This window comes from Chamaea fasciata, unplaced genomic scaffold, assembly GCF_029207755.1.
Source record: "Chamaea fasciata isolate MVZ Bird 193981 ecotype frontalis unplaced genomic scaffold, bChaFas1.0.hap1 SCAF_1, whole genome shotgun sequence".
Classification (NCBI taxonomy): Eukaryota; Metazoa; Chordata; class Aves; order Passeriformes; family Sylviidae; genus Chamaea; species Chamaea fasciata.
Window position 1 is genome coordinate 141,854,817 of NW_027094086.1, and position 12,196 is coordinate 141,867,012.

The 12,196-nt window shown below is 37.1% G+C and overlaps 1 protein-coding gene across 3 annotated transcripts in view; it reads right to left on the reverse strand.

Annotated features, from left to right (window-relative positions):
• Positions 1 to 228: 228 nt before the first annotated feature.
• PFKP (phosphofructokinase, platelet) overlaps positions 229 to 12,196 on the reverse strand; it is a 43,050-nt gene continuing 31,082 nt past the window's right edge. For 2 of the 3 annotated variants that reach the window (XM_066200431.1, XM_066200423.1), the window contains 7 exons: positions 8,196 to 8,348; positions 4,522 to 4,686; positions 3,449 to 3,510; positions 2,833 to 2,944; positions 1,985 to 2,084; positions 1,250 to 1,355; positions 229 to 761 (listed from right to left, as the gene is read on the reverse strand). In XM_066200431.1, the coding sequence (XP_066056528.1) occupies positions 611 to 761; positions 1,250 to 1,355; positions 1,985 to 2,084; positions 2,833 to 2,944; positions 3,449 to 3,510; positions 4,522 to 4,686; positions 8,196 to 8,348 (849 nt within the window). In that variant the 3' untranslated portion in view covers positions 229 to 610. The remainder of the gene's footprint in view (positions 762 to 1,249; positions 1,356 to 1,984; positions 2,085 to 2,832; positions 2,945 to 3,448; positions 3,511 to 4,521; positions 4,687 to 8,195; positions 8,349 to 12,196) is intronic. The other variant, XM_066200414.1, reaches the window with a different exon arrangement.

Sequence of the window (12,196 nt, forward strand, 5' to 3'; positions counted from 1 at the left end):
ACCAATCCCAAGAACTAGTTTTATCATTCCTGTATAAGGGGAAAGGATTCCAAGTCCTAGCCTGACCCTGATGCAGCGATGAAAAATACTTGGCCTAGTGTGACTGACTACTTCCTGGAGAGCTGAGGAAGGAACGGGAGTTTCTTCTTCCTTCACTGCAGTCTGTAGAGAATAGCCCTTCACGTTCTATTCCCACAGTTGTTTAAAAGCGAGTGAACACACATGGGATGTTTGCAACAGTATTTTATTTTACTTCAGAAACATTAAGCACATCCTGTAACTCAACACAAGAACTAGCCATCTACACTTATTTTTGGGGTGTAAGTTCTCTGAAACAAAGTGCAGTAGATGAGTAACTTACGGAGTGCATAGAACAGTGTTGCACTTGCTTGTTAAAGGGCAGTATTGGTAACTGGTGTTTTCCATTAGATGCAAGGGTTTGTTTCAAACATAACACACAAACAGGACAAAATCTGTGTGACAGCTGAACGTTTTGTTTCACATAAAGTGCTGGAACAATAATTTAAATGTTACAAAACAAAGCTTTAACGATTCTAAAGCATTGTTACTCACAATGTGCATCTATGACAACAATCTAAATGTGGTGTGTTTAGATGGCTCCGGTCTCAGCTTCCTTTGGGAGCATGGCCACGTGTTCCAGCTGGCCTGAGTCTGATACATCGTAGCTGGTCTTGTACTTGGCCAGGATCTTCATCAGCGGTCGCAGCTTTAGCCACCACTGCTCCTTGGGAATCCTGTGTCTGGGGGGGGGGGGGAAACAGGGAGGTGAAATACACAGGAGGTAAGGCAAACACCTTCCTTATACACGGGATCAGGCATTGACTGTCACGGGGGGATGTAAAACACTGACCCAAAATGAGGAGAATCAAGGACAGAATCCCAAAGAAATGAACAGGTCTTACTGGAAGATGTTAAGCATAATACCAAATTCGGCATAAAAATTTTGCCCCGCTGAACTGAAACAGAAGTAAAGTAATTCTAGGCATTAAGGCAAAGGCAATCACACAGAAGTTACTTAGCAGGACAGCAGCGTCCCAGACTTCATGAGACTCTGAAGTGTAAGGAGGATGAAGTAAAAGCACAAAGGCAAGAAAGAAGCAAACAATCCAAGTGGATCTGGCAGAATTCAGGCCTAAGGCAAAAGCAGTAAGGTGTTGGGAAGTGTTTGTTTGAAGTGCTGCAGGGCAGACTGTGGTGAGGTGTTTGCCCCCAGGCAGTGCATACGTACACAAAGTCTGTTTCACTCTTGAGCTCAGCCACGGGTTGGAAAACAAGGTTGCGTCTCCGCATTCCCAGCAAACAAACTGAGTCATCGGTATTGGCAAATACTTTCCCTGAAAAGAATGAAGTAATTCAGCATCTTTCTTACATCTATAAGGGCAAATACCATTTATCTGTAATTAAACTGAACAAAAAAATTTACAGGAGCCTAATTTCAGCAACTGATTATTTAACAGAATGATAAAACAACAAATTAGTGCTTTAATAGGGTTAGAGCTTCACTTTTTTAGCTTTTGTTGATTAGTAATGAAATAACAGTGCAATTAAACAACAAAAGGACTGAATTTTAGCATCCAGTTTTAAATCAGATTTTAGGAAGTAGTGCTTTACAAAAATTCCCAAAGACAACATATTACCTCCTTCTGTCTCCCATGAAGGCAGCATGAAACAAAAAAGAACAGATGTAACTATACGGATATCAATTCCTGCATGCATGAAAACCTGCAATCATACTGGCTATTTTATTGAAGAGGATGATGAAACAACTATCTGAATTATTGACCTCACTCAAGTGGAAAAGCTCCCACAGCAGGAAGCACAGCAAGGCACTACTGAATAATAAAATCACCAAGAAGGGAAGGAGTATGTTGACTAAGAAACATTCATATGTTTGTGGAGGAGTGGTACATACTGACAGACAATCAAAGACAGTGGTAAGAGACTGCACCAAACATTTGTGCACCTTTCCGGTAGGTTTCTTTCAGTTTTTTGGAGATCCACTGCATCGCTTTTGCTGAAATTTTTGTCCCGAAATTTCTATCAAATGGGGAAGGTGCTCCACCCTGTGTAGAAATTGAATTCTGGGTCAGCTTATCAAACAAGGATTGGTGTGTGTTTTATTAGTTATCTCTGCTAAAGGCCTGCTCTACCTCTAATTTCCATTTCCCCCACTTAGAAAAACAAACCATAAGCCCCACCCCATAAATCAATCTAAGGTGTTTGAAATTTGTGTTCAGCACCTATGGAATTCTCACTGAATCAATGCTACTTCTCACTTAGAAGAATGGAGGGGTCTGTGCACCTTTCCTTCATCTCAGCCTTGGTGATAGGAGTAGCCGAATCAGGAACTCCCTTTGCCCACCAAACAGCTGCATAGTGAGATAAAGCAATGCAGATAACACAGGCCAAAGGAGTAGCTCACTTTTGTCTCTTCCACAAAAACACCCATCTGCACAGATTTTCTCAATGGAATCTCTGCAAGAGGGTTTAAGAAGCAGATACATTACATATGGGCAGATAATTGTATTATGAAGATGGTATTACAATTAGTTGTAAGAAAAAAAGTGGATTTATTAATATAGACAGGAAAGGAATATAAATAAAATTAATAAATTTAATATTTTCCCTAGATTTTCAAAAAGGGTTTGCAATAAAACCTGATGCTAAAAAAACCTTTTGAGTAGCCTGCAAACAAAAAATCCACACTTCTCCTTAATTTTGAGTCAGACTTGTTTGAAATGCCTGAATAGTGTAGTGTATATATTCTGTGCATACAAAGTTGTAACTTTGTAACTTTAGGGTTATATTTACCTGCTGCATATGGCCCAATACATTTTTTCGACAGTCAAACACTCCTTTTCCTTCTTCAGAATACAGCTGATAAATGAAATCAGTTGTGTAGTTTTCATTGCAGTTCTCATTTCTGTAAGAGTTAAGGCCAGATAGTTAGCAAATTTACTCTAAAGCACTGGATATCTTTCCAGCTACTGAATGACAAGTCTTTTCCCTTTTCTTGATAGCAGTAATCCTGGCTTGACATTTTCACCTGATCACATACACTCACTTCCATGTAACAGGCTCATGATTTTTAGGGTTTTTATACTGAAAGCCATAGTGTGTGTGACACACTACCTTTAGTAAGAAAGAATCTAGAATAAAAGACAAACTCGATGAAAAAACAGACTGAAAACAGGATGAAGTATTAAATTACACAGCAAATTTATCTACATAGAAGTAAGTTTTGGACTTGAACTTCCAGACAGGTCCCAGAACTGCCTTTTGGAGCAACAGCTTTTCTAAAAACCTCAAGTTACAGGAATAATCAAGGAATATAGACTTGGAGTGTCATTCCAAGTGGCCAAGCAGCCTACCCGGCTGGGAATGCTCAGTATCACTTATGCCATCTATTACAACTGCTTTTACCTACCTCAGCACTAGACCACGCTGGATACTGGTTTTCATTTTTTCAGTCAAGTGTTCCACATTAGCCTAGAAACAAAAGTATTTTTAAAGATCCATAAAGAACTCTTTATCCAAAACAACTTTAATGAGCCTGCATTTCCTGACAAGAACTATCAGATATTCCACGTAAATGTGCAAATTCAAATTACCAAGATTTTTGGAGATTCAGGATAATTTAACCCAAGATGTGTATTGCTATTCATCTTGGGTTAAAATTAACATCTTTCTCTATATCAGAAGTAACAAATTTTATTAACTCAAAGGTGGTCTTAATATACTATACTGGTACAGCATACAGCTTGATATACATAAAAATACAGAAATTGCCACTGAAGTTTACAGCCTGCCCTTCCAGTCCTACCAACAACTGCATGGGGATAAATTCTGACTCATTTCACATCTCTGTGCTTCTCAGGAAATTTCTATCCTTTTAGCTTTGTGTTTGTCCATGACTGCAGCTGGCAACTAAGCATCTCAAAAGTGTAAAGTCCTCACAGCAGACAAGTTCCACATCAGCTTGTGTATGTACTACACCATAATCCATAATCCTTAAAGCCTGAGGGCTTTATTTTAGTAACACCTCCAGACATGCTCTGAATAGCTGGGGTAAGAGTCAGTATCTAATAAACCTGACATACTGGTCAGTTTCTGTCCTGAACAGCCTTTAAATACAACTCTACCATAATGAAAGAATATTATCTCTTGTTTTTGGCTTTATTTTAAACCTACCCAGGCCTGTTCATTTAATTTGAATTTTAATCAGAAGACTAAAAATGAAACAATTCATTTAGTAGTGCTTAATGGCCAATACAGTTATTTTTGTCATTTTACTGAACTGGGGTGTCAGCAGTGATTGTGTCTATGTTCCTTTAAATAATGTTATGGCACAGGAACTGGCATGACAAGTGCAGATTTTAGGTCCAACCTCAGCTGTTTTTTTCTTTCATGGGTCATCTATTTCAAGTATACACATTATGATATACATGTACAACAGCTTTAGATCTACTTAAAAATGAGCAAAAGGTGCTGAATACATACCTGGAGCTCTCTGATATCAAACTGCTCTTCAAAGATGTAGGCAGCATCAGCTCCTGCTGCCAAGGCGCCCATGTTGGCCAGGTACCCGCAGTAGCCGCCCATGGTCTCGATGATGAACACGCGGCGCTTGGTGCCGCTGGCCGACTGCTTGATGCGGTCACACGTCTGCTCAGAGACACGACAGCCTGAGTATGCACTAAAACCCTTCACTTTTTACATTTCTGTATGCCATGCAATTTTGTGTCATCTACTGGTAATATAAAAATTAAAAATAAAGTGTTTATAAAAAATAAATCTTTAAAGACTTCCAAAAAAGCATAACTCATGTAACTATAGTAATTATCCAATAAAGGATTTCTAATCATATACTGAACACCACGGTAGAAATAAAATGTTTTTCTACTAGCAACTCTTAAAATATATTTGCTTCCTGCAAATACTAAAACAAGTGGCATTAACCAGTTGTATATCTGTGTTTTCTAACACAGATACAAGTAGATAGAATGAAGCTTTTAAAGGAATTGTGGTATGAATAAACTTCTCTTTGTTAACTCTACTCATTACTTATGCTTTCTTCTTCTTAGTATTGATATTAAAATTCACTGTATTCCCATCTACACTGAACTTCTTAAGTCCTGAGCATGTATTGCCCAATTACTTTCAGGTAATGATTTTCACATAAATATAATTCTTTCAAGCACTACTAGTGCATGCTTTAAAATGCTTTTGTTTTTTTACTAACAGGTACATACTCATTGTAAGAAGACTGAAATCTCCACTTGCACTTTACTCTGACCAGCATAAAGAATGTTTTTTACAAGGAGATCTGTTACTTACATGAAACCAGTTAACACCAATATTTATTAGAGCTGCCTAAGAGGTCTGGAAAGTAAAGAGGCAATCTTTGGTCTAGCACGACCTAGGAATCTTAGGTAAACATCTTAACTCAGGAAAATGCAGAAACTTAGGACCCAGTTTACTATCCACCTTTGGGTTTTAACAATACTCAAGAATCTGTTTGACAAGCTCACCTTCTAGAATGATTTTTTCTCACTCAAAATTATTTTAAAGTTGTTGATTAATATATTTTCCTTTCAGAAAGCAAGTAAGAGAAATAAAGAGGTCCTATTTTCTTGTCTTAGAAACAAATAAATAAATAGGATATACCACACTTTATGACAGGAAGAATTTTATGAAACCAGTGTAGTGTCCCAACACCAGTTCTGTTTAATAAAAATGGAAATGAAAGTACCTAGGAAGTTTGTCATCTTGCAAGCTGAATTATAGTAACATTAAAAAATCCCCATGCCTTACTGATTTTTTGAATGAGTAAGTGTAGGTGCTGTAATTTTTGAGGTATTTCTATTTCACAGTTTTTTAAAACAAGAACTTCATTCAGCTAACCGAAAATACTCCTTCAGGCTGTAATTCAGATTGTGAGCAATATGATCCTTAAAACCTTATCTAACACATCACAGAAAAAATCATTAACTGACACATCATAAAACCTAATAAAAAAACTCTAGAACATCTAACATAATTCAGTTTAATGCATTTAAAGACTAAGACCAGTGTATGCATGTATTTAGGTTAAGCTAGGGAAAGATACATGTAATTTAATTTATAAATATTTATGTATTTGCATATATGCATATTATGTGCTTACACATGAAAGTGTAGCATTCACATGAATTTATTCAGAATATGGATATTCTGTTACCCTAAGCAGAAAAGTATTTTAAGAAAATTTTTAAGAGAAGTGTGTTGGGTTTTACAGTGTCCCCAGGCACTTTACTTTCTCCTTCCAAACATTGTTTCATGAAAATGTTTGCAGAATACTGTAGCACTGGGGAAATTTAACTAATTTTTTAAAAAGCTGCCAGAAACTGGATAAGTACTATGTGTAAAATAATCTTGTCTTTAGACAATAAATACACACATGAAGATTTCCACCATTTTGAGAGAAAGTATTAGTAAACCTTAAGATGTCTAAAAAGGTTTTCCATTTGCTGGTGGGAGAATGAAATTTTCTGCCTTTTGAGAATCTCCAAGTACTATGCAAGGAGGCCAATCAGTCATTGCCTATGGGACTTACCACTTGAAATCTACTTAGAAGGGTTTCTATCCTTGACTGAACAAGAGATGGAGTAGAAACCTTCTACTTTTCTTGCTTTCCCAGAATGACTGTGACAGAAATATCCAAATATGAAATTGGCACAGATGGACTTTAATGAATTATTAATTCATACACTACACTACAGCCTGGAAAAGCCAAACCTCGAACACCTGGTGCAGGTTTCAGACATCATAAACATAGCATGAGAACTCTTTGGAATTCCATTGCTAGTTGAGCTTTCATATGAACCGACCCAGTTTAATGACAAATCCTAATGTTCAAAACACCAAACCAAGTGCTATTAGCATTAACCTAACATCTTAATGGCAATAAAATTCAAATGATGGAGCCATATTTTTTATTTTTACTGAAAGCATTACTGAAATCGATACAAACTGTAATTAAATCAGTACCAAAACCCATTAAGTTAGAGGAAGCAGCACTATATGCATCATTTGTTGCCCCATTTTGTTTTCAAAGTAACCACTTTTGAAGGTGCAACAGTCAAAATCAGCAGACTTATCCACTTCTATATATGTCAGACCAAGGGGGGGGAAAGCTGAAGGAGTGGCACAGTACCCATGTTCTGCCTATGAACATTGCTACATGATGAGCCCACACCACACCTTGGGACATCTCAACCCAGGGATGCTGCACTGCAGCTCCCAAAGGCCAGGCCGCCCTATTTTCTGTCACAGCTCTTCCAGTTACCTACTGGAGCTTTTTCACTATGCAAGAACACTGTATAAAGCAGGAAAACAAACCTGCTTTTCCCAGCCCCCTGGATCTGTAGTCTTGACTTAACTTCCCTGGCAAATTACTTCATGATTAGTTACATGGCTTGCTAATGATGGGTTTGATAAAACTCAGAGGTGGTAATATTTACTCATTTGTTTGCATTAGATCTCAGCTCAGCTCCCTTTGCTGTGCCTTCAGCAGAGTAAATAGGACTGAAAGAACTCATAAAACAGTTGCACCCAAGGGAAAAACTATGGTAGACTGAAACTAGAATGCTGATTGTTCTGACCCTGCACTGTTTAGCTGAACATCAGGGACACACTTAACTGCTTATACTATCCATGCATTTATATGCACTTAATGTATGTTAAGCCTAATGGAGTCTACAGGACTATTCATGTGTTTGGTGTTAATCACGTACTTAGAAGACTGCTCTACTGCACGGTAGAGCTCAAGTCAATAATTCATCAAACAAATGGGGCATTTATTTATAAAATATGTGCTTTCTTCTTTTACCTAAGTAATACAGAAGATAAAAAAAGAAATCGAAGAAAGCAAAATATTTGATTCTCAGTAAAAGCAAATACCCTCAGCACCAACGCAGGAGTCTTGAAGAACAAAAGAGAGTACCCAAAAATTAGGAATATAACATAATTCTTTTTCTAAGGCTAATCTTTAATCAGTCTTGGAAAACTGAACTATTAACCATTAAAAAACACAGTAACTGAGTTATTTAAGAAAACCAGACATTTCAAGATCTTTAGGTATCCTCCTCTTATGCATTTTATCATCTTAACTTTTACAAGATACAGAGTCTTACCTCCACAATAGCATTCAAGGCAGTGTCAGCACCAAGGCTATAGTCTGTGCCTGGCACATTGTTGCTAATAGTAGCAGGCACCACACACATAGGAACTCTAAACTCCTCAAAGCTGGCACGCGCCTCGTAGAGCTGCAGACAACTTTCAAAGGCCTGAAGCAGTGGTACAAGTGTGAGTGAAACATTTCTTGTCCTTGCACTGCTCTGCTAATGACTCCTGGCATGTGATGGTAAATGTGGCTGTCCATTGGCCCAAGTAAACACAATTGGTGAGATTATTTGGGGGTGTGGAAATATCCTGTTCATACCACAACAGTGCACTGGGGCTGCATTGGCACAATGCTCTTTGAAGAAATGCAGAGGATTAGTACAAGTTAGTACAGACTGAACGTGAAGTGTACACAGCAGAGAGGTCTGAAGCAGCTGGGTAGGAAAGTATGGCAAAAAGCTGGACTGGAAATCATTCCACAAGAAAGGACTAAATAACAGAGTTTGATGCATGCTAAGAAGCTTAGAAAGTTAACTGGTAAAACCCTTGCAACTTGAAGAAAATGCTTAAAGAAAGACACTTAAAAAAACCCAGCAAAAAAAACAAAAAAAACCAACTATGTTATCCTAGAAAGTCAAGACACATCTATTTCCACCAAGAGAAAGGAAAAAAAAAGGTCCACCCATGCCTTTAAAGTTTCTATCAACATCACACATCTGCCTCTGTGCACATAGACTGGATGTAGGCCTAGAAAAATCCAGGAGTATGTGCACATGGATGAGTTAATAAGATCTGCAAGGTAGAGTTCAAGGATTCTTTGAAGAGCAGTTTTAGGTACTTGGAAATCCGACTCCAAACTCTACAAAATATATAATATGTCAAAAGGATTAGGTGTTCCTAGTGGATGTCAAAATAAATGTTAAGATTTTGCAGCTGTTTTAAGTAAACATACATTACATTATTCCAATTATTTCTAATCTAAACTAATCAGCATCTCTCATGAAGTGTGGCAATTCCTTGAACTGCCTATGGTAAAGGCTCTCCACCAGAAAGCCTGATTACATGAAACACTACTTTTTCATCTCTTTCTCCCAGAAACTGATGTTCACAGAAGTCTCATTTTCTTAATTTCTCAAATTGGTTCAGAGAAACAAACTACTGCAGATCAAAATCAGATACCTGAGGTATCTCCAGGCATATCTGCACAGTGACTGATTTAAGAAATAACTTAGAAGAAAGTTAAGGGAAAATCCCCTACCTGTGAGAGCTCTCCTGGGCTTTTGTCCTAGACAGAGCAGATCCTGTTCAGTGAGAAGACAGAATGTTTATGGCTGTAGATGCATAAATGCAAACTGACTTTCTAAAAACCTCTCTCTTCTCACATGTTTTGTAAATGCAATGGCTCAGTGCTATACTTTCAGGTTGAGGTTGAAACACAGCCTGAAAGATGGTGCTTTCAGACCCAAAGAACTGAGAAGCAGTACAGTCAGGAGCAACAAATTGTAGTGGCTTATTTGGGATTTGTTATTTTGAGTGGCTGAGACTTCACTTAGGAAATTCCAGTAATTGCCTGGCCCAACTCAGCTCAGTCAGGCTGCTTTGAACTTAGATTTCTACTAAAAGGATAAAGACATACAAAGTAACAGTGGTTTGGTAAAACCACAGTTTCCTGGAGATCTGCAGAACAGGAGCTTCTCTGAAAGGTTTTATATTAAGACTTCTAGAAAACCAAGTCAAAGGGAGATGGAGAGCAATAACTAAGGTAACTGGTTAGTCTGCATTCATGGTATGTTAAGATGCAGTTAAGATATGTTTTACTTGCATTAAATATTGCCATTTTATTTGATGCAAGTGATTTCAGCCAACATATCCAATGACTGTACCTTCACCAAGCATGAGCATTAGAAAATTATATGCAACATCTTTGCATCGCTGTGGCAAAATATGAAAATGCTTTTAATATACGGTCACCTAATTATAAAGGGCAAATACGTGAACAACGGTTTTAGTAACTGCTATGCTAATGTGTTTTGTTTTTTTTTTAATTACTACAGTAAGATCACAGAGGGATACTGCACTATGTTAATAAATAAAATGGCTTAATAATTTATTACCCTTTTATTGGATTTGTGTTACTAAAAAGGCTATGGCCATAACCAACATAACCAAGGATGCTTTATAAAAATTCATGCAGTCAAGCAAAGACTACTGTTTGTTGATTTTAAGTTGATCTAAATACAAATGGCTACTGAAGGGGATGGAGTTATTGCCCATCAGCTGTTACTAGGACTGAAGGAGATGAAAAATTAACAGGTTAGCTAGTGGCCAAGGCTAATTTTCAGCTTCCTACTTCAGAGTCATGTGGAGCCACATATGCTACTGGGAAGGTACAGGCGTCTGTTTTCCATGGGAAATGTGTGGAGACTGCCTTAAGGCATCTGACTGCAGCTTTTTTTGTTCCTCAGGGGATGTTTGATTTTTTTCTCTCACAAAACCAAATCATCAGTCTGTACCCCCTTTTCCTTTGCTGAAAGGAAAGGTTATATTGTCAAAGAACACAATATAAAGTTTTAGCCTCTCCCTTTTTCAGGTTCCATTATTCTCACCTAGCTAATATTTTTTCCTTTCATTTCATGGCTGTCACATTCCTGAGGTCTGATATCCAAAATAACATCCTATTAATTTCATCTCATTACATATTCATATAGAAACATACTTGAGAATATAGATGTTTTTATAATGGTAGTTATTTTAGTGATGCTTCATTTAACCGAAAACTCGAAGTTCATGTTCTTATCCTTCAAAAGGTTTACTTTGTATGCCTATATATATATATATATCAGCCTTAAGCATATCCTCCTCAGGTAGAAAAATCCAGTTTTTCCCAGGTATTTTATATTTATGTTGCCATCAGCAGTTTTTCTATTATTCTGAAAAGTGAAGTGAAAAATATGGTTTATCCTAAATTTAAAACATTATTCAAAAGATAAATCAAATTTAAAGCCAACATTTTAAAACAGAAGTGGAAAAGTGGAACATTTCAAAAGGGTCCCATGATCTGTTATAAAATCTAAATTAGTTATTGAGAAATGTATCCACTGTTTATGCCTTTGAGAGGAGCACATTCTTCACTAATCTCTCATTCAGAAGGTATGTATCTCTTAAATCTGTTTTTTAAACTGTTTTTCTTTTAAATGCGGAATTTTAACACATTTTATCAGCAAACATTTTAGGGTACTATTTACACGGCTTGACAAGTTTAAACAACTGCAAGTGTTTAACGATGCCAAACAGCAGCAATCCCTCATCACCAGCACAACTGTACTTACCTTACTAGAGGTAGGCAAGATCATACAAGTAAGAACTGTACCACAGAAAAACTAAGTGTGATGACACACTGGTGTTCAGAAGAGGTTCTACTGCTCTGAGAGCACTGTAAATTATGATGCATTTATTGATCTAACTGTGGTAACAGGAATAAAAAGCCATATATAAAACTAGATAAAATGGATATTCATGTCCACCTTCTACTTCTGCTTACCACAGTCAATTGTATGACAATGTATTGAGCTTATCTGGTCACATTTAACAGGAGGCACAGTTGCTACTCCACCTGATCTGAGCATGGCACAAGACTGAAAAGATGTATTTTTCACTGGGAGTTTTGATGAATCATGTTCAAACAACCAGAGCAAAAACGGAAAAGATACCAAGCAGAAATGTTTTCAGAATGCTAAAGTCTGCTCCATCAGGACAAAAAAAAAAAAAAATCAACCCAAATTTAATTATTCACTCAACACAATCTAAATCTTGCAAAGCCATTACTTTTCATATTTATTCCAGAGAAAAATCTAGGCAAAATAAAATTAAAAACAACCAGAAAAAAGCCATTAGCAAAACAAAAAATGCTTTTGAAAGGTTTTCAACTACCACATGGAAAACATGGAAATACGAACATTTTATCTAATGAAGGCAAATGATACCTAGAAACCTAAACAGAGAGCAAACCACA